The following is a 23,515-nucleotide window of genomic DNA, read 5'->3' as shown; positions in this document are numbered from 1 at the left end:
AAAATGTATATATATTTTAAGAAAGGAAAAAACTATTAAATTGTGATATTAGATATATACTGACAACAGAAGATGAATACAAGTCACATTTGACTTCTGAAATTACAAGAGGTGCTCAAAGTGGTTACCATCAGCGTCCAGACACTTGTGATTACGGTGAACTACTGCTTGAGCAACGTTGATCAAAGTGTCCACTTGTATACATTTTTTTGGCACCACTGTATTTAGGTATAAATCTGTATGATGAAAACTACAAAACCCTGATGAAAGAAATCAACGAAGCCCTAAATAAATGAAAAGATATACCATATTCATGGATTAGAATACTCAAAATTAATGTGCCAATGACCCCCAAATTCAACACAATTCCAATCAAAATCCCAATAGACTTTTTCATAGCTATCAACAAGCTGACTCTATAATTTATGGGTCATAGATCTAAATGTGAAACTCCAAAACTTTTAGAAGAAAACTTAAGAGAAAATCTTTGTGAGCTCAGGTTAGACAATGAGTTCTTAGATATACACCAAAAGCATAATCCATAAATAAAACAATTCAAACAACCCATGATGGAACACTTGGAACAATCCGTAAAAAAAAAAATTTGGTTCCACCAAACCTTTGGTTTGTTAAGGGAATGAAAAGCAAGCCTCATACTAGGAGAAATTTCTTGCAAATCACATTGGAGTCAAAATATATAAAGAACTCTCAAAATATTCAGCAATGAGAGGTCCTTCTAGAAAGGTGGGCTGAGGAGCTCACTCTGATGTCAGTATCACCCTGACACCAAAGCTAGACATCGATATAACACCCATAAATACAGATGCAAAAAAGTCCTCAAAAAAGTATTAGCAAACTGAAGTCTAGCAACATATAAAAAGGACTATATACCATGACCAAGTGGGATTTATCTCAGGAAGGCAAAGTTGGTTTAAAATCCAAAAACAGTTCATGTAGCAGTAAGATTAGAGTGAATGACCAAAGACAAGTCATCATCACAACAGAATGTTAAGAGCACTCAACAAAATCCAACACTCATTCTTATTAAAATATCTCAGCCAACTAGGAACAGAAGAGAACTTCCTCAGCCCAATAAAGGGCATCTACAAATGGACTCACTGTGCGTAAGTAACTCAGTGTCTACGGCTGTACAAAACAGGACGTGTTCTGTCCCCAGCATGCCATGTCAGGGGCAGATCAGACTGCAGCTAAGGCACCCAGCTCAGAGCTCTTGGTGAGCACTGCGTGTACCGGGGTGCTGGTCCCCCTGCAAACACCACTGCCCTCCCCCGGCACAGAAATGCACGCTCTGCATCCCTCAGGTTCCCTTTTCTCAGCTCCCAGCAGTGCCTGGAGAGAGAAAGCGCTCGTCATGAAAAGTGGGCACACTTCTAGCACTTGTTTTCATGGTGAACTTTGTGTGTTTAAAAAAAGTGAGAGAGCTGATCTAGAAAAACTCAGTGTTAACAGCCTTTATTTCCCATTCAGCAAAAGGCAGGGTGCCAAGGTGATGTTTGAAGTTTGGCATTTGTGAAAAATGCCGGCAGTTGTAGGTGACAATGCTAAACAGGGAACCATCTGACCGTGAGGCCGTCCTCCCGCTGCCTTCCTCCCCCTGCGTCGCCTGGGCCTGGCACTGTCGTCAGTCCAGTGACTGTCACCTTCGGTTTGGTCAAAGTTCCCAATCGGAAGATGCAACACGGGGGAGGTGGTGGAAAGACAGTGACGGACGGCAGCCCTGTCTTCCCTGGTGTGTCCTTGGAACCTCTGGAATGACAGTGAATAGCAGTGACCCGCACAACAAGGGTCACAGCTGGCCCCCCTTTGTCCTGGTCTGCACGTGATGACAGCAGCAGCATCTCTGGAGGCCACGTGAGGCACCCTTGATAGGCTGTCGGGAACCGATGAACACAGGCCCCCGAGGGCAGGGCCACGCCTGTGGCATCACTCCCGTCCTCAGCACCTCTGACCCTTCCTAGCCACAGGAGCAAGCAACAAATATTAACTGAATGAATGAAATGAAACAGAAATGATTTTCACAATAACCCAGCAGAGAGGCATTATTTTTATCATTCCAGAGATGAGAAAATTGAGTTTTCCAGACGTGCCATAACTTGCTAGAGCCACACTGCTAGGAACTGGGCTGGGATCTGAACTCAGGTCTGCCCAACACCAGGCTCTGCTGCCTCCAGAGTCTGCTCAGCGCCAGGTGCTTCCTGAGATCATTGTTCTTAAGAACACGAGGCAAACAGAACCAGTGAAAGCCACGGGAGCGAGCACAGCTGGTAGAGACAACAGAGTAAGGGCCCTTGGACCTCCCCAAGAGGGCTGTCACCACCGCACTGGAACTGATCTGAGCCCCAAGGGCAGTGCGGCCTGAGCCTGAGTGGTGCTGGGCGTCCTGTGAGTGGCTCAGGTGGCCTTGGCGAGTCAACCTCTCCGGGAATGCTCCTCCCCCTACACCCCCTGGCCTGTTCCTCCACCTCCTCAGCTTCCCTTCCATCATCACCTCCTCCACCTGTCCCTCTCTGACGCCCCTGTGCCTTGGTCCTTCCCCCACTCTGTTTTCCACACTTTATCATCTTCCACATCATGGCTTATTTAGTGTGTTTGTTGTCTGTCTAATGCCCTCCAGTGCCCCGACACCACAGGGCAGAGGTTTTGACCCGTTCAGCATGAGCACCTTGAACAGCCTGGCACACAGAAGTAAGTACTCAGTAAATGTCTGTGAATGAATGAATGCGGAGCGGCAGGAAGTGGGTGGGGCCGGAGAGGGAGGCGGGGGTCAGACACAAGGAGCCCTGGGGTAGGTGAGGAATCCAGACTTCACCCTGAGAGCGCTGGGGACAAATGGAAACTAAGAAGGGCTAGAGCACCGGGCTGGCACCTGAGGAAGGCCACCAGGTGCCCGCTGGTGGCCCGCGGGGAGAGTGGACCCCTGGAGGGGCGGCGGAGGGCCAAGGTGAGTGGCTGAGACTGGCAGCGGAGCAACGCCCAGGAGGCAGGGCCCACAGGACCTGGTGACCAGCTAGACACACTAGTTCCTGCCTGAGTGACCAGGGGCAGAGGTAGGTGTGGCATAAGCTGGTGAAATTACTGGGACTTCTTTTTTTGAAAGGCCTGAAGGAAAGCTGAATGAAGAGGGATTTGAGGGTCGTGACAGGGCAGTGGGAGCTGACGCTGCTGGTGAAGGAGGAGCACGTGCAGTGGCTCCAAGGCAGGAGGAGGAGCACATCAGGCTGCACAGCAAGAGGAGGGAGCTGGGAAGGGCGGCCAGCTGCCCGGGGGTCACCCTCTGGGAAGGGTGGCCAGCTGCCGGGGGGTCACCCCCTGGGAAGGGCGGCCAGCTGCCCGGGGGTCACCCCCTGGGAAGGGCGGCCAGCTGCCCGGGGGTCACCCCCTGGGAAGGGTGGCCAGCTGCCCAGGAGCTGGCCCGCCGAGAGGACAGCGGTACCGGCGGGAGGAAGGGCAGAGGAACAGGGTGACTGGGTGGGCAGAGCAAGAGGCCAGGCCACCAGGGAGAGTGAGCCTCTGCCCGGCAGGGTGGGCACGGCGTGGGCCCGAGGGGCGTGGGCAGTGTGACTGCAGAGAACAGGCTCACCAGACTGCCAGGAAGGACGTCGGGAAATATGGAGAGCAGGGCATTTGTGGAGCTGTGAGGGCCACAGGCTATAGGCGAGTGGGAGCTGCCCCGCACCCGCGGACACATGCGGAGCCTCCGGAAAACTGGGCAACGCTACACAGCTTCTCACACGCTCGAGAATATTCATCGCAGCACTGCTGTTTTCTTCTTGCAGCACTGTTTCCAATAGTGGAAAACTGGAAAATATCTAGTATATTTACACAAGGAAATACTTATACAGGAGCCAAGATAAATGAGAGCCACTTCTGTCAACGTGGATAAATCTCAAAAACACAATGTCGCATGAAAACAGAAAGCTGTGTAAGGATAAGTACATATGATACCATTTATATAATGTTTAAAAATAGTACAAAAATCTCACCTATTATTTAAGGAAATAGATGAAAAAGGGATGATACACTGTAAAATTGGGAGAGAAAGGGGAAGCGATTTGAGAAGGACACACTTGGGAAAGGATGAATGTACTTGGCTCTAAATGTACCAGTGACGTCTAAGCTTTTAGGCAGATGATGGACACGCGCACGCTCATTACATTGGGTCCATGTCTTATTCTCACTGAGCTCTGGGAGCCGGAGGATGGGGTGGGGGCATCAAATAAGACTTCCTGACGGACATGTCCCCTGAGTTGATGTTGGAGAACTAAGCAGGCAAAGAGGCTGGGCTGGAGGAAGAGGTTTTCAGGGACCTCAGGGGACGGAAAAGGTATCTAAACAGATGTAAGCAGAACAATGGCTTGAAGGGAAGGGAAAGCATGAAGGGTCAATGAATCACAGATTATATCAAACCATTAACCATCATATGACAAAATCTTAGTTTGGCTCCAACTCAGTTACATACCAAAGATCTATTATAGTACAAGCATGCTAACAAAATATTGCACATATAGTTAGAACAAAAAAGAAAACTAACAGGGAAAAGAGACTCACAAAGCAAAAATTCAGCTGAAGAATGCCTGGATTTTAACATTTCCAATCAATACATTTAAAAACCGTGACATTAAAAAGTGTTTTAAAAAATACCAACCTAGAAGAAGGTTGGATACTTGGGATACTAAAGAATTCATGAAAATACAACGTGAAAGTTCGGATACTTTGAATTACAAAATGTTGACGAATTCTGAGCCAATATCACGAGTGGCACTGCAGTGAAATGAGGACATTGACAAAAACTGGCCTTGTCATTGTAGAAACATTAGAAGGGACATCTAAAGCCACACCTGATAAGCAGGTATTAGATGATGAGGAAAGGGTAAGAATGTGGCCCCTGGCAAGTGCAATGAGAACGGGGTCCTCAGGCCTCTGTAAAAACACGAGAGTCCTAACAGGGACATACAAAACAAGGGGTGACAGGCATGAACCCTAACATATCTGAATCAGGGAAAAGGAGAATTTAGACAAACAGAAGACATCACGACTAGGGTGAACAACGTGACAGTCTGGCTTGGGAAAGAAGCGTGGCCCACACTGTCACCACGCGGTCATCTTGACGATGATCCCAAATCAGGTGACTTGGAGACACTGGAAGACGACTCAGGAGCGCATCACACATCCAGTTCTTCATTCAATAAATACTCAGCACCTACTATGTTCCAGGTGTTCCAGGTATAGAGCCAGGCCTGGGGATATGCCTGTGAAGCAGGCAGAAAGGGTCCCTGTTCTCATGGAATTTACAGTCCACTGAGGCAAACAGGAGGCTAAAACACACTGTAATAAGCACCACGATAGGGACAGTGCAGGGAATATCTAGGAGGTCACTAGAACACGGTTCTGATAAATCAAATATTAATTCATGAACTGTTCAACGCTAACAGAACATAAAGAACGCAGGGTTTCAGTAGGAGTAAAAAGTATCAGATGGGAGCTTCTACTTCCACTTGGGATGTATACAGTTGAAAAGAAAGTACTCCCATCCAAATATTGAGGAAAAGACAGATAACCTATACAACTATCCCTTTCTTAAGCCCAGCAGAGAACTGATCAGTGCATGCATGTGAGGAAACCACCAAAGGCAGGGGAAAACCCATCCAAAGCGATTAGAAAATAGTGCAGGACACTCATATAGGGCCAGGAATAGTTCCTGTTCCCACAAGTCATTCTTGGAAAACTCATAATTCATGGGACAATAGGTAGAATACTCATGAAGGTCTTTCCTCAGGAGTGGGGAATAATTAGCTAGCCTTAGATGAAGCACCTCTACGGACCTGCCTCACACATGATAAAAGCAAGACCAGAAAGCAATAAACTGTGTCCAAATAACTTAACTCATCCCAGAACAAAGCTCAGGAATATTTACAGGAATGCAAAAAGGTCCACACCCAAAACAATTTAAAATCTACAATGTTTAGAATCCAAACAAAGATTACCAGGTACAAAAAAGAAGGAAAATAGACTTGTAATGAGGATAACCATCTACTGAAACTAATCTATAATGGACAGAGATGTTGAAATTACAGACAAGAACATTAAAAAAGAAAACAGTATAACTGCATCCAAAATAATGAAAAAATTAAGTAGAGACATGGATGGCATAAAAAAAGATCCCAACTGAATTTCTAGAAATAAAAAACTATAAATATACTCAGTGGGATTAATATCAGATTTGACATGACAAGAGAAAAGATTAGTGAACTACAGGACACAGTAATAGAAACTATTCAAATTGAAACAGAAAAAAAAAATCCAAGGAAAAGAAGAAAAATGAGTTTCAGTGAGCTATGGGATAAATTCAATTGACCTAACATATGCAATTATAAGTGCAGTTCCCAAGGGAGAGGAGAGAGAAGGAGGAACATAACAAATACGTGAATAAAAATTGCCAATAATTTTCCAGATTTGATAAAAAAATTATAAACCCACAGATCTAAAAAAACATGAAAAGAATTACCCCAAGGCACATCATAATCAAATTTCTCAAAACCAGTGATTATAAGAAAAATCTAATAACAGCCAGAATAAAAGACACATTACATGTAGAGAAACAGAGATAATGATGACAGTAGATTTCTTGTCAGAAACAATGAGAAGGGAGTAAAGTAACATCTTCAAAGTGCTGCAAGAAAAAACTTTCAACCGAGAATTTTATGCCTCACAAAAATAACTTTCAAGAACAAAGGTGAAATAATTTTCAGACATACAACAGACCCACTCTACAAGAAATGTTAAAGGGTGTCCTTTAGGCAGAAGGAAAATGATGCCAAGTAGAAATCTGGATATACACAAGGAAATGGTAACTGCATGGGTAAATATTCAGGACTTTTAGTATTTAAATCTGTTTAAAAGAGCATGGTCTAGTTAATAAAAAATATACTGTGGAATTTATAACTTAAAATATATATTAATAATAGCATAAAGGCCAGGAGAAGAGAAATGGAATTATGCTGTTGTAAGGTTCTTATACCATATGTGGAATGATATAACGTTGCTTGAAGATAGGCTGTAATAAATTAAAGATGTACACTGTAAACTCTAAATTAACCACTAAAATAATGAAACATAGAGTTATAGCTACTATGTAAGAAAGATAAAAGAGAATCATTAAAAACTCAATGAATCCAAAAGAAGGGAGAAACAGAAGAAAAGGGGACCAAAGAACAATTGGGAAAACAATTAGAAAACAAATAGCAAGATAATTGACTTCAATCTTATCCTATGAATAATCACATAAAGTGTAAATGCACTAAATAGCCCAATTAAAAGGCAGATACTGTCAGAATAGACAAAAACCAAGACCAATTATATGCTTCCTACAGTAAATGTACTTTATATATGAAGAGACAAATAGTTTAAGAGTAAAAGGATGAAAAATGCCATGCTAACACTAGTCAAAAGAAAACACAGTGGCTATTTTAACATTAATATTAGATAATATTTTGATTAATTTTATTTTTTATAAAATTTTAAATGTATTTTATTATTTTAAACTAATATTTTGTATTAGACAAAATAGATTTCAGAGCAAATAATATTACCAGGGATTTAAAAAGGTTATTTCCTAGAAATAAAAGGGTAAATTCCTCAGGAGGACACAACAAACCCTAACAACAAATCGCTATCAACACTATCAAACAAATTGATTAATTGGTATTTATAGAACATTCCACCCTACAATAACAGCACATTCTTTCAAGTGCACACGGAACAGTTACCAAGACGGGCCATAAAGCAAGTCTGAATAAATTTACAAGGATTCAAATCATGCAAAGTATATCCTTTGACCACAGTGAAATAAAATTAGAAATCAGTAATAGAAAGATATTTGGAAACTAAATAAACTTCTAAATAACCCATGGGTCAAAGAAGACATAGAAAGTGTTACTAGAAAGTTTTTTGAACTGAATGAAAATGAAAATACAATATATCAGAATTTACTGAGTTCCAGAAAGCAGGGGCAAATTTATGGCAGCAAATGCCTATATCAGGAAGGAAGAAATGTTTCAAATCAATAAACTCAGTTTCTACCTTAAGAAACTAGAAAAGGGAGAGCAAATTAAACCCAAAGTAAGCAGAAGAAAGAGAATGATAAACATCAAAGCATAAATCAATGAAATAAAGAACAAAAACAATAGATAAAATCAATGAAACCAAAACCGGATCGTGGGGAAAAAAGTGAGAAGACACAAATTACCCATGTTAGGAATGAGAGAGGTGACATCACCACAGTATTGAAAAGAATAAGGGATTGCTATGAACAACTTTATGCCAATAAATTAACAATTTAGATGAAATGTACAAATTTCTTGAAAGACAAACTATCAAGCTTCACTCAAGAAGAAACAGATAACCTGAATAGCCCTATGTCTATTAAAGAAGTTTAATTTGTAGTTAACTACCTTCCCACAAAGAAGCCTCCAAGCTCAGATGGCTTTACTAGTGAATTCTATTAATCAAGGAGGAAATAAAAATAATTATATACAAATTCTTCCAGAAACTTGAAGAAGGGGGAATACTTCCAATTCCTTGTTTGAATTTAGTACTATCCTGATACCAAGACCAAAGACATTACAATAAAAGAAAACTAACCAATATCCATCATTAGGAAATAGACGCAAAGATTCTAAACAAAGTTTTAGCAAATTTAATCCAACTATGTATATACAGAGGGTGCCAAAAAAAATGTATACACATTTTAAGAAAGGAAAAAACTGTATTAAAATCGTAGTACAATGAATAACGCTACCATTCATTTGATTAACACCATTCTTTTGAGCGAACGTCATACCATACCATTGCTACCATAATTCAACTTTGAAAAGTAATACATAGATATCATTTCTTAAAATGTGTAGTTTTTGGCACCTCTGGTATATATAAAGGGTACTACATCAAGACCAAATGGGCTTTATTCTAAGAATGCAGAGTTGGTTTAACATTTGAAAAATCTACCACTAATCTAACAAATTTAAAGAAAAACCATATGATCATCTCAATAGATACAAAACAGAATTTGACAAAATCCAATATCCAGATAAAAAAATCTCAGGAAACTGTTATTTAAGGGAACTCCCTCAACCTGGTTAAAGGTACTTACGTAAAATCTACAACTAACAGCATTTTTACCAATGAAATTGAGTGCTTTTCCTAAGACCTAGAACAAGATGACATGTCTGCTCTCACCACTTCTATTCAACATAGTACAGAAGGCTCTGGTCAGTATAACCCAGCAAGAAAAAGAAATCAAAGGAATCCATATTGGAAAGGAAGAAACAAACTTTATTCACATATAACATGATCATCTACATAGAAAACCAGATGGAATCTGCAAAAAGAATGACTAGAACTAAGGTTGCAGGATGCAAAATCAAAACACAAAAATCAATTGTATATCTATACAGTAGCAATGAAGAGCTGGGCATTGAAACAACACGATTTACAATAGTATCAAAAATATGAAATATTTAAGATAAATCTGACAAAGTATTCAAAAAGACCTCTACTCTGAAAACTACAAAAGCTTGCTCAGAAAAATTAAATGAGACCCAAATAAATGAAGAGCTATACCCTTTTTAAGAGATGGAAGACTAAATATTGTTGAGATGTCAATCTCCCTAAATCAAGTTCTAGATTCAATGTAATCCCAATGCAATCCTCAGCAGACTTTTTTGAAGAAACTGACAAGCTGATTATAAAATTCACATGGAAACACGAAGGACCCAGAATAACCAAGTTATTTTTTAAAAAAGAACAGTGTTAGAGGCGTTAAACACTCCTGGTCAAAATAAAATAAATAAGTCCTAGAGATGTAATGAAAGGAATGGTGACTACAGTTAATAATATTGTTTGTATATTTGAAAGTTGCTAAGAGTAGACCTTAAAAGATCTTATCATAAACAAACAAAAAAATTGTAACTATGTGTGATGATGGATGTTAACTAGACTTACTCCAGTGATCATTTTGCAATTTATGCATATATCAAATTATTATGTTGTACACCTGAAACTAATATGTGTTATATGTCAATTATATCTCAATAAAAACACACTTTTCTCTTTGTAGCACGGAAGTACCACACTTACAAACACCACTACTACAAGCGTTTACCATCACCTCTGTGAATGCATCACAGAAGAGCTATCACATCCACTCCCTGACAATACCCTCTTTTCAAAGCATCATGCTTGTACAACACATTTTTATAATCATCCTTGTTATTTGTGTATTTAAACACTTCTCTAAATGCATCACAGAATGGCGAACACATCCCTTCATTTGGAAAAAAAAAAAAGAATAATGTTGGAGGAGTTACACACCCCAATTTAAAAACTTACCAGAAAGCTACAATAATCAAGACATGACACTACAGACATTTAGACCAACTGGACAGACTGAGAGGAAAAAAGTAAACCCTTGCACTTATGGTGCATTCCTTTTTTGACAAAGGTGTTGAGGCAATTAAATGTGGGGAAAGGATGTTCTTTTCAACAAATGGTACTGGGGTGGGGGGTTGGCCGGATGGCTCAGCTGGTTAGAGCACGAGCTCTGAACAGCGGGGTTGCTGGTTCGATTCCCACATGGGCCAGTGAGCTGCGCCCTCCATAACTAGACTGAAGGCAATGAGCTGCCGCTGAGCTGCCAGTAGGGTGGCTGGATGGCTCAGTGGCTTAGAGCGTGAGCTCTGAACAGCGGGGTTGCCAGTTCGATTCCCACATGGGATGGTGGGCTGCACCCCCTGCAACTAAATATTGAAAATGGCGACTGGACTTGGGAGCTGAGCTGCGCCCTCCACAGCTAGACTGAAGGACAATGACTTGGAGCTGATGGGCCCTGGAGAAACACATTGTTCCCCAACATTCCCCAATAAAATCTTTAAAAAAAACACACAAAAAAACAAATGGTACTCAGACAACTGGATATCCACTTACAAGAAGATGAATTTAGATATTTGCTTCACACCATATATAAAAATCAATTCAAAATGGATCATAACTCTAAATGTAAAGCCAGAAACTATAAAACTTCTAGAAGAAAACAGGATACAATCTTTGTGATCTTAGTTTAAGCAAAGATTTCTGAGCTGTAACACCAAAAGCACGGTCCATATACATGTAAGAACACGTTGATGAATCAGAATTTGTCAAAATTTAAAACTTCTTCAAAAGATGGTGTCAAAAGAATGAAAAGACATACCACAGACTGGAAGAAAATATTGGCAATCTATCTGAGAAAGGACTTGTATCTAGAAAATATAGAAAACTGTCCAAATCCAGTGATAAGAAGACGAACAGTCCCTAAAAAAGTTCAGATTTGACTAGATGCTTCACTGCACAAGAAAAATGGAGGGCAGGCAAGCACACGGCAAGATGCTCAACATTAGGCAATGAAAACCCTATCTATGAGAATGGCTAAAAGTAAAGACTGGCCACCAGTGCGGGCGGGGATGTGGAGGGAGTGGAACTCACTCACTGCCGATGGGGATGGCAAATGGTGCAGCCGCTTTGGGAAACAGTTTGGCGGTTTCTCAAAAAGTGAAACATACACCTACCATTGACCCGGCTGTCCTACTCTGGTATTTACTCAGAGAACCGAAACTACATGTCCACAGAGGACTGTGCATAATAATGACCCACACTGGACACGATCCCCAAACTGGAAACGACCTAAATATCGATCAACAGGCGAATTGATAAACAAATTGTGTTACGTAGATTCAACAGAGTACTATTCAGCAATAAAAAGGAACGAACTACTGAAATACAGAACAACATGGCTGAATCTCAAAACAATGCTGAGTAAAAGAAACGAGATGCAAAAAACTCCATACTGTGCAATCCCACTTATATAATACAAATTTCCAGAAAATGCAAACTAATCTGTAGTGACAAAAAAGCAAGTCAGTGGTTGCCTGAGGACATGGTGAAGATTGGGGTGGGGGAGGGAGAGATTACAAAGGGGCACACGGATACTTTTGGGGTGATGAATAGTTCATTATGTTGAGTGTGGTGATGGTTTCATGGTCATATACATGTATCAAAACTTATTAAATTGCTTGTAATATGTGAAGTGTATTGTATGTCAATTATACCTCAGTAAAGCTGTTAAAACTTGAAGTAGAGTTTCCTAATCCTGGTAAGATACTGTGAGCATGGTGTACTGAATGCTGCTGCAAAAATGGGACCAAATACATAGGGCAGCAATCTGAGGTCCTGATAAATGAATAGCAGCAGGCAGACTGAAGAAGCAGTTCAGTCATTTCTTCACCTTGGTCCTCCTGCCACGTGGTCCCAGATAAGGGGCCAGTGGCATGAAGTGTGCAGCAGACTAGGAATACTGAAGCCTCAGATTTCTGGCTAGAAGAGCAAAAAAACAGAGTGGCAAAGAACCACAAATTAACTATGGAAACAACGGAGAAGAAGGGGCTTGGAGAGACGGTGTCGCAGAGCTGTTTGTAATCCACTGGGAGCAGCTTGAAGCTGCACACGTGTAGATAGTGCCCTAAATGGCACACGAGACTTGAGAACTGAACAGACAGAGACCACGGCTCCATTCCCAGACTGCCCACTGGGTGGCCATCATTTGGGAATATCTGCATGAGCCTCAAAAGGCTTTGAAAACTGCACACTGGAAGCACAGCTCATGGAGGCAGGTCATAAGTTGCAGCCCGAACTAACCAGGCTGACTGCCTACTGAAACAAAAATACGAACATTTTAATGGGATCCCTAAACAAGACCCAGACTATCATAACCCAATATTCAAAATGTGTAGGATACAGCCCAAGATTACTGGACACATGAAGAAGCAGGAAAATCACAAATCACATGGCGAAAGACAATCAAAAGACACCAAAGACAAGATGATACAGGTACTGGCATAATTTGACAAAGACTTTAAAACACTATTATAAAAAAACTCCAATGTACTTATCACATCTATTACTGAGACTGGAGTTGAATCAATTGAATCAACTATTCCCTCCCAGTTATTAAATAAACCATAACCCGTTATGCCTTCATTAAAATGTCAAAATATGGGAAAGATGCAAGCCAACCAAAGACAAAAACATTTTACATTTTTCTATTATTAGAAATAAACACAAAGCAGAACACAAAAGTGGGTGGTAAGAGCTTCAGCAGTCAACTGGTAACAATAACTTTCTCTTGGCACATGTGTGTGGGAAACTGGCTTTCTGGAAATGTTATAATCTGGTTTTTAAAAATAGTAGTCAGGTGCATTTTGTGTGCTTTAAACAACAAACTGTAATTCAAGCTCTAGCCATCTTATGGCACCATCATGTATCCTACGTAGTATCTACGGACAGCTGGATTCAAGTTTTACATGTGAAACAGATGAAGGCAAAGAAGTTCCATGAGAAAACAGAGGTGACTCTAAGTACTAATCTTGGAGCCGAGGAAGGCCAATCTAAGAGGGCACTAAAGCAGGAACAATAAGGGACTTCAGCAGAGGGAAGTCACCACAGGTACCAGGACGGCCCCCTTGACAGGACAGTGCCAAGAGCTGACAGCCCATCTCTAAGCACAGCTATTCAAAGCAAAAACATAAAATGCTTTGAACTAGTAATTCCACAGCCGAGCATCTCTACACAAAACACAAGCACTGACAGACACACAGGACGCATGCGTGAGGCTCAGTGCGGAGATGCTGGGAGAGGGCAAGGCCTGGGCTGAAGCCCGTGCCAGCCGGAGGAGCCGCGGCTGGAGGACTGGCAGGGGACACAGACAAGAGTGGAACGGGACTCTGTCAGGTGACCTGCACAGCTCCCACGAGTGGCTGCTGACAGAAAAAAAGCAAGAGGCCAAAAAATAAGATTGTAATTCTGGAAAATAACTAACGACAAAGTCATTCCATGTCTCTATGCATATATGTATAGATACATATTGGTCTGTAGAAGATTACAGTATAAGTCTGGAGGAAACATGCATGCTACCATAGGCTGCCATGGGCACTGGGATTGAGGGTAGGGGGCTGATACCTGGTGCGGTGAGGGAGTGTCTACAATAAAAACAGCACATGTGATGTCATCCCACTCACGTAAACATGTGTACCTGCGCGTGCATCAGGAGATAAAATAGAGGATGGTCACCAATGTTAACAATGGTTATCGCAGGGCTGTAGAGTTTGAGGTGACTTTTACTTTGTTTTTTTATCTATTTGAATTCTTTAGAATTATCGTATATTATTTTTATAATAAAAAAGCCATTTTAAGTATGGCAAACAGAATTTGTATTTAAAAAATTAAAGGGCAAAAGAAAAATGGAGAAAAAGAATTCTACATTTTGCAAAGGGTTAATCTTTATTATATGGGAGCTTTTCTTTACCTATAGGAAAAAATGAAATCCTGTAGAGACATGGGCAAATGACATGAACAGACAATTCACAGAAGAATAACTGTCTTATACAGTCAAACTCAATTTTTAAAGGAATAGAAATTTAAAAATCAAGCCAGGGAACAGTAACCAAAACCAGACTCCTTCAATTGGCAAGGATGGAGGGGACCAAGCATTTCAGGCATTGTTTGGTTGGGAATGTAAAATACTGTTTTTGGAGGAAACTTTAGTGATGCTTTAAAACTACACATATACTTTGACTCAGAAATCCCACCTCTAGGAATTTCTGCTATGGAAATACATCATCAGGAAAATGTACCCCAAATATAGCATCTCCGTGTGAAACAATGAAAACTGGCAACATCAGGTACAGCACAAAGCAGCTGTTAAAACGATGATGTAGACTGTCTGTTAATGGGGTGTCCAATGCACCCATTATCTTTGCATCTCCTCTTTCCACAAATTCAACTGAAATAACCAAAAAATAAAGAAGTAAAACTAGAGCATCACTGAAAACCTAGAAGAGTGCTACCCACACACCAGAGATATTAGAAATTTCTGGAAGAGAAGATAGCAGAACAAGAGATTAATCTGGAAACAGAAAAGAAAACAGGACCTTAGGACCCCTGTGGGGAAAAGCAAGGACCTCCATCAAAAGTGAGTTTTCCCATAGAATTCCCAGGTGAGAAGCAGCTTCAACCAAGAGAAAGGGCTCTGTGAGCACAGCAGGTGGAGAAATGAACCCGAGGCTGCGAGGAAGCGTTCGTACCAGTACTAGTACTAGGCCCAGGATAAAGACCGCGGAAGAGCTCCTGAAGCAGGAGATACCAAACAAGACCCTCCCAGCACGGATTCCAGGACCGACAGACAGCTGCTGAATCGAGAGGCCTGCGGAGGGCGTCCTTCGCGGAAAAGCCACAGCTCCGCGCAGCCAGCGCGGGTCTGCCCAACCCCCGCGCCTCTCTCCCGGGTGCAGTCACCCCCTCTGCTCGTGTGCCGCAGGTACACAGTACACGTGAAGGCCCAGGTGAAGCGGCAGGATGCAGTCAGGACCGCGAACAGAGAGGGGGAAAAGGCAGATTACAAAAGGAAGGGCAAGAGGACAGGTTTTTCATTCTATAAACTTTCATATTACCTGAATTTCTTTACCATGAACACACATTCATATGTACATGTTATATAGTGCATATTTAAATAATTCATATATTTAATTCATATACTTAAACAATTAAAATATTTCCATCTAAATTAGATTCAGAACAATATTGATGTATAGTATCAAGACATCTTAAAATTAAAGAGCATAAAATAAAAATTTAATTTCTGTAGAAAACTAGTATTTTATACATACAAGTGCTTAGCAAAAAGTCTGGAAGGATAGACACCAAAATTTTAACCACAGTTAATTCTGCATGGTGGAATAACAGATGACTTTTATTAGGCGTTTTTTTTTTTTTTCTTCTTACATTTCTTTTCCTTTCTTAAGGAACTCCAGTAAGGAGAAATTAGTAATGAGTCATCTTTAATTCAAAAATACAAAGCCATTTAAAAAGTTAATTGCTTTAACAATATTTAGATTCAATGTAATCCCTATCAAAATACCAATGGCATTTTTCACAGAACTAGAACAAATAATCCTAAAATTTACATGGAACCACAAAAGACCCCGAATAGCCAAAGCAATCCTGAGAAATAAGAACAAAGTGGGAGGTATCACACTACCTGATATCAAATCATACTACAAGTAATCACAGCATGGTATTGACATAAAAACAGACACATAGATCAATGGAACAGAACAGAGAGACCAGAAATAAAGCCACGCTAATATGGTCATTTAATCTATGACAAAGGAAGCAAGAATTTACATCGGAAAAAAAAAAAAAAAAAAAAAAGAATTTACATCGGGGAAAAGACAACCTATTCAATAAATGGTGCTGGGAAAACTGGACAAATTCATGCAAAAAAATGAAACTGGACTACCTTCTTACACCATATACAAGAACAAATTCAAAATGGATTAAAGACTAAGATCCAAAACCATAAAACTCCTAGAAGAAAATATAGGAAATAAACTCACAGCTATTATCCTTAGTAATATTTTTACTGATATATCCCCTCAGGCAAGGGAAACCAAAGAAAAAATAAACAAATGGGACTACATCAAACTAAAAGTTTTTTCACAGCAAAGGAAACCATCAACAAAACAAAAAGACATCCTACTGAATTAGAGCAGATATTCGCTAATGATACATCTGATAAGGGGTTAATATCCAAAATTTATAACTCACACAACTCAACACCAAAAAAGCAAACAGTCCAATTAACAAATAGGCAAAGGATCTGAATAGACATTTCTCCAACGAAGACACACACATGGCCAACAGACATATGAAAAGATGCTCAACATCACTAATCATCAGAGAAATGCAAATAAAAACCACAGTGAGTTACTACCTCACTCCGGTCACTCCGAGCAGAATGGTCATCAATAATAAATCAACAAACAATAAGCATTGGTGAGGATGTGGAGAAAAGGGAACCCTCGTGCACTATTGGTGGGATTCGTAAATTGGTGCAGCCACTATAGAAAACAGTATGGAAATTCCTCAGAAAATTAGAAATAGAACTACCTTATGACACAGCAATTCTACTCCTGGGTATTTATCCAAAGAATTCCAAAACAATAATTTGAAAAAATACATGCCCCTCTATATTTACTGCAGTGCTATTTACAATAGCCAAGATATGGAAACAATCAAAATGCCCATCAATAAACAATGGGATAATGAAATTGTGGTACATTTATACAATGGGATATTACTCTGCCATAAAAAAGAATGAAATCTTACCATTTACAACATGGATGAACCTAGAGCATATTATGCTAAGTGAAGTAAGTCAGATTGAGAAAGACAAATACTACATGATCTCACTTATATGTGGAATCTAAAGAACAGAATAAATGAGCAAACAAAACAGAAATAGACTCATAGCTACAGAGAACAAACTGATAGTTGTCTGACGGGAAGAGGGTAGGGGGATGGGTGAGGAAGGTGAAGAGATTAGAAAGCACAAATTGGTAATCACAAAATAGTCATGGGGATGTAAAATACAGTATGGGGAATCTAATCAATAATGTTGTAAAGACTATGTAGGGTGTCAGATGGGTACTGGACTTATTGGAGGATCACTTTGTAGATTGTATAAATGCCTAACCACTGCACTGTACACCTGAAACTAATATAAAATAATATTGAATGTCAACTATAATCTGAGTGTATATGGTCACAGGATGTAAAGCACAGCATAGGGAATACAGTCAATGGTACTGTAACAGCTATATACAGTATCAAAGTGGGAGTAGACTTGGGGGGTATCATTTTGTGAGGGGTGTAAATGTCTAATCATTAGGTTTTGTACACCTGAAACTAATAATAAAAAAGTCAATCGCTTTAAGTGCTATTAAAGTTGCACCCCAAGTGCAAGGGCATTGATAGCTTTTTTCGTCAGCAGTGGTCTTGAACAATAACAAGATGGAGGTCGTCATCAGAGCATCAGATATTTCAGCACATTTCTGAGAGTCAGAAGCCACCTGTCCAGCACAAATCTGAAAATGAAGAAGGGCACGGGAACCGGGTGTGCCCTTTCGCCCTTAGCACCAGAGTACAAGACTCCCTGGATGGGGAGAAGCCCTCCCTAACTCGACAGTTCGTGACAGTTCAGAGCATGTGTCCTGTTCCCCCACTGTTCCCAAAACACAGTAGGGGCTAAGTAAGTATCAGCTGAACGAATAAACAGGAAAGGCCAGACTCTATCGGCATGAGGTCCCCCCTTAGAACCGCGAATCGCACAGGTAAACACACATCTAGGCAGAACTTCGACCCCGAGGCCGGAAATGGGTGTTTAAGGAGGAGCGTTCACTTACCGGACGCTGGGACGAAAGTCTTCCGGTCACCGTTCCAGTCTGATTCCAGGTGGAGGAAATGCAGCCCTGCGTTCGTTCAAGAGAAGCAGCTGAAGCTCCGGCGGGGCTATGAAGTCAGGATCCTGCCAGACCCTAGTTCTCGTCACCCACAGGCCCCAAACTCCCGACGTCCGTGGGTGTTAGAACAGACGTGTGATGGGGAGGGGGGCGCAGATCTCCCCTAAGCCACGACACTGCATGGGACGTGTGGGTCTTTGTGTCACTTTAAAATCCTGTGCGTGGGGACAGGGGTCGGATGGGGGGTCGGATGGGGGCTCAGTGTGGACTCGAGGCGGGCTGTGCCTCCGAGACAGGGGCTTGGGGCCTCAGACAAGACACAGGGCCTGTCTGCAGGCTCCTCCCGTAGGAAGTGAACGAGCTCTCCCTCCAGAGACTGCAGCGAAAAGACACAGTGATGATGTGTGAGCACGAGGTCAGAGCTGCCTCAGACGCCAGGTCCTGAGGTAAAAGGGCGCCTTCTATAAAGAGGGCTGAGTAAGAGCAAAAGCCTGGGTCGAAGTTTCAAGAATACTGCATTATTTCGTCATTAACTAAAATGTAAAGGACTCCTACATCTATCTGAACTCATGGGTGAACCGTACTCCAAACACTTTTTAGCTTCCGTTACCTTTTTCATGCAAGCGAGTAGTCCGTCTACAAAGGTCGACTTGATCTTGTGAACCTAAATCACAAAGACAAAAGTAGTCATTTTCTTTGTTATAAGTGTTTAAATAGGAACAAGCATCAAAGCCATGCTTCATAGAGAGCTAGGCATGTACCACTGATGTCACCTCAGATGACTCCAGCAGGCCCTGAAGGCACCTCATGTGGTACCCAGAATTAAATAACAATGACACAGAGAAAAGTGTCACCCTACCCCTTTTTAAATGAATTTTTTATTCTGGAATAATCCTTTTACAGAAAAGTTGCAAAGAGAAGTGGAGCGCTCCGGATACCTGTCCCCCAGTGTCACCTCTGGGGCCCCTTTAGTCCTCTTTCAATCCTTCTGTTACTTGAAGGAACAAGGTCAGTGGCTACCATTATGCTCTCTAACAGCTGCCCAGCCCGGCAAAGGCAGCAGGGCTCAGGTTCAGGAAATAAGAGGCCGATGGTATGAGCGACAGGAGAAGATGCACACAACAGGGAGAATGTAAGTAGCTGAGGAGGGGAAAGCGGACGTGCCAGGCCATCAGCAGCTGTTAACACAAGGTGGTAAAGCACAGCTGCGGAGCAATTTCACCAGGGGAAGGGTGGGGGCTCTTCAGAGGGGCTTCTGAACTTGGTCTGGAGGACGCCTACATCACACTGAAGTCACACCAGGCACTTCCTTCAGAATTTTCATTAGTTCTCTTCCGCTGGTGACGTCGGGCAGAAGCAGGCAGGGCTAACACAAGGCCAGTGAGAACCGACTGTGACCCTTCAGAGCGTCAGGGCTGCTCCAGTGATCAATGGTTTCCATTAACAGAGCAGGTGCCACATGCTCCCCCTTCATCCCCAACCTACGAAAACAATGAGCTTACCTGCCTATATTCCAAAATTATCTTGGGTAATGGATGAAGGTCCTTCAGAGTGTTTAACTAAAAAATGAGAATAAATATCACCAATGTAATTCCTTCATTTCACTTTAACATTTCAAACACTTATTTTCATCTGGAGAAAGTTCTAATAAGACAATGGTTTACCTTGAACACATTTTCCAAAATGCAGGTTCGTAATAAACTCAGTTTATCGAGTGTCTTAAGCTTCATCCCTTACAAAATCCTTGTTGTCCTCATGGGAGCTAGAAGCACTTCACATGAGCTTAGAAATAAGATTCCCCTTGAGGTTTAGATTAGTGAAATCTAAGTCCAGGGAGTATAAAATGCCAGGTGGGAGAGTAAACAGGGAAAAGCCTAAAACATGTAACTCGATAGTTTAGAAACACCCAACACTTGAATGACAACTATCTGGGCACAAAGTCAGGGGGAAACACTGGGGCCTGATGTGAGATTTTAAAACTGACTTCAGAGTCAAAACATGCAGCAAAGTACAAGATCATAAGAACACCGTTTATTAAATTATCACAAAATGAACCCACGTGGGTACTTCGCCCAGATGGAACATTCCAGGCTCCCCAGCAGACCCCTGCCCCTCCCCCAGAGGTAACCACCACCTTGACCTCCACTGTGGAGGCCCCTTTTAGCAGTTTGTGAACTTTGCATCAGTTCGACAGGGCAGTTCCTCCTTGTGTGGCTTCTTTTGTGCAACATTACGGTTTTAAGGTTCATCCACGTTGTGTGAAACTTTCATTTACTTGGATGCTGCATGCAGTTGTTTGAACGCAGGCCAATTATTTACCCATCCACCATCGATGGCTATGTGGGTTGCTTCCCCAGGAGGGCTATTCTGGAGCGTGCTGCTGTGACCGTCCTGGCACACAGATTCTGGTTAACATATGTCTACACTAGTGAATACGGACACACAGAGGACTGAGATTGCTGGGTCACCGGCAGCATGGACACCAGCCAGTGCCACGAAGTGAGTGGGCCATGTCCCTGCGAGCAGCACATGGCAGGAAGCCCAGCTGCTCCACACCTCTGAGAACGCACGCCATTTTAGGCCTTCATTTAGCCGTTCTGGTAAATGGATGTGATGCCTCACTGTACTTTCAACATGTATTTGCCCAGTGACTGGTAAAGTTGGACAGAATTCAAATATTTGTTGACTAATTGTATATCTTCCTACATTAACCTCCTATTCATGTCTTTTGCCCATTTAAAAAACTGTCTTTTTCTTCTTGATTTGCAGGAATTCATTAGTCTGGACAGGGTTTTCTTGAGTCAGTTATATTTACTGCAAATATCTTCTACCCATCTGTGGCTTGTTTTTTACTTGTTCAAATGGTATCTTTTCATAAACAGATTCTTAAATTTATTGTTGTTCAATTTATCAATCTCTTTCTTTATGGTTGATGCATTTTGTATCCTGAGAAAGTTTCCTACCTCAAGGTCTTGAAGATATTCTCTTATGGTATTTTCTACAATCTCTATTGTTTTGCCTTTTATATGTAGACATACAATTCATTTGGAATTTATTTCTGTAAACGGTGTAAAGTAGGGGTCGTGCTGGCCCCTTGTCATTCACGTAACCAGCCCACTCACTGGTGGCTTTGCAGTGCTAGCCCACTCAGAGGTCATGAGTTTCATACACACATATGGGGGCTGCTTGTGGATTCGCTCTCCTGGTGTCTTGGTCTGTTTGTTAATCCTTGAACTGACACTACCTTGAGCTGGTTAATTAATTCGCAGTAATTTCTATTGCTTTATGACTAGTCTTGCGATCCAGTAGACTAAGTACTCCAATAGTGCTTTATTTCCCCAAATTCTCTCGGTTCTTCTTAGTTTTTTGCATTTCCATATAAATTAGGGAATCAGCTTGCCAATTTCTACAAAAAAACTCCTGCTAGTGTTCTAATTAGGATCATTTTGAATCTATAAATCAACTTGGAGGAGAACTGATGACATAATTTTAATGTAATATTATGAACCACAGAATTGTATCACTCTGTTTGAATAAAGCCTGAGGCAGAGTTCTGGCCAGATATATAAACAAACAGGAGAGGCAACATTGGTGTCCTCAGAGCAGGCACTGCCCAGGGGGTGGGGGTGGAGTGGGGGGGAATCCTGACTCATACAACCAGAGCAGCCGTTTTTCTTAGAAAAAGTTATTCCTAGGGGGAAGAAAGTGCATGAAAATACTGAGCCAAGAAAACTGCTTAAGATAACTAACCCTCCTTATCCTGATACCTTACTCACAAAATAACTTCTGATCACAATCTCCCTGTCTATCTCGAATGGAGCTGCCTGAGAACACTTGAAAAGAATTAAGTGTGTGAGCTCAGAAAAGCTCTGGCACAAGCCTACCAGCCTTGGTTAACAATTAGGGGCAGTGTGCCCCAGCTGCCTGCTGCCCCACGAGCTTCAAACACTCCTCAGCTGACTCCTGGCATGGCCCTCCTCTCTCTGTGGCCACTCTGCAGCCTCTCGTTGGCACCGCCTCCTTCTCTGGCTTCTAAGTGGCAGTTTCTGAGTTCAGTTCTGTGGTTATCAGTGCTGGCTGCGTATTAGAATCAGCTGGGAGCTTAAACAACATGCCGGAGACTGTCCGCCCAGCCCACAGTCTGCCTCCGTGGGTCAGTGGTGGGCTTGGGCATGAGAGTCTTTCCGAAGCTCCTGCCAGGGTAGAGGACGGCCACCTCAGGCGACTTTAATAAAAGCTGACTGACCAGGTCCAGGAGTGTATCCCAGCATAAGACTTCTCACAGACCCAATGTTTGTGTGACATCTGTGTCCACGTCTCATGAACACTTCTTCTTAACACGTCCAAGGTGGAACCCTTGACTCCCCCACACACTAAACTGTTCCTCTCCCGGTTTCCCAAGTGGTGGCCATCTCTATCTGTTCAGGCACAGAACTCAGACACCAGGAATCACCCATATCAGACTTTCGTTCACACTCACAGAAGTTCCCTTATGTTCTAAAAATGCTCTGAAAATCATCTGCCTTGCCCCATCTTCACTGCCATCACTTGGGCTACTGAGACATTGGTCCCCACATACAGTGCCAGTCTATTAGTGTGCCGCCTGCATACCACAGACATACCTCAGCCAGCTACCAGACATAACACACCTGTGAGGATGGCCAGACTCCAGGACACCAACCCCACTACACGCTGGCGAGGACGTGGAGCGGCAGGCACCCTCCTCACGCTGGTGGGAGCGCAGATGGCACAGCCGCTCTGGAAGGCAGCTGGGTGGCTTCTCACAAAACTCAACACACTCTACCCTTCGATCCAGCAATCGGGCTCCTTGGTATTTACCCAAAGGACCTGAAGCCCTACGTCCACGCAAAACCCTGCACACAGCTGTTTACATCAGCCCCATCTAGAATGGCCACGCCTTGGAAGTAACCAAGATGTCCTCCTCCAGTGGGTGACGGATAAACAACTGTGGTCCATCCAGACAAGAGACTATTACTCAGCGCTAAAAACGAATGAGCTGTCTAGCCATGAAAACACACGGAGGAACCTTAAATCCATGTCACTAAGCGACAGAGCCAATCTGAAAAGGCTACATACTGTGTGAGTCC

General features: G+C 42.1%; 1 protein-coding gene across 6 annotated transcripts in view; it reads right to left on the bottom strand.

Moving 5' to 3' along the window:
* The window catches only part of POLN (DNA polymerase nu), a 123,306-nt gene that overhangs the window by 51,397 nt on the left and 48,394 nt on the right, over positions 1-23,515 (bottom strand). For all 6 annotated transcript variants that reach the window (XR_016019381.1, XM_074320283.2, XM_088793261.1 and 3 more), the window contains exons 12-14: positions 19,910-19,966; positions 19,018-19,071; positions 18,351-18,416 (exon numbers count right to left, since the gene is read on the bottom strand). Coding sequence is in view for 5 of the 6 variants with exons in the window: in XM_074320283.2 (XP_074176384.2) it covers positions 18,351-18,416; positions 19,018-19,071; positions 19,910-19,966 (177 nt within the window). In the remaining variant the exon portion in view is untranslated. The remainder of the gene's footprint in view (positions 1-18,350; positions 18,417-19,017; positions 19,072-19,909; positions 19,967-23,515) is intronic.

The sequence above is a fragment of the Rhinolophus sinicus genome, chromosome 1 (genome assembly GCF_057876585.1).
Source record: "Rhinolophus sinicus isolate RSI-liver-muscle chromosome 1, RSI-T2T, whole genome shotgun sequence".
NCBI lineage: Eukaryota > Metazoa > Chordata > Mammalia > Chiroptera > Rhinolophidae > Rhinolophus > Rhinolophus sinicus.
The sequence above is the reverse complement of the archived record's forward strand: the minus strand, read 5'-3'. Positions and strand labels throughout refer to the sequence as shown.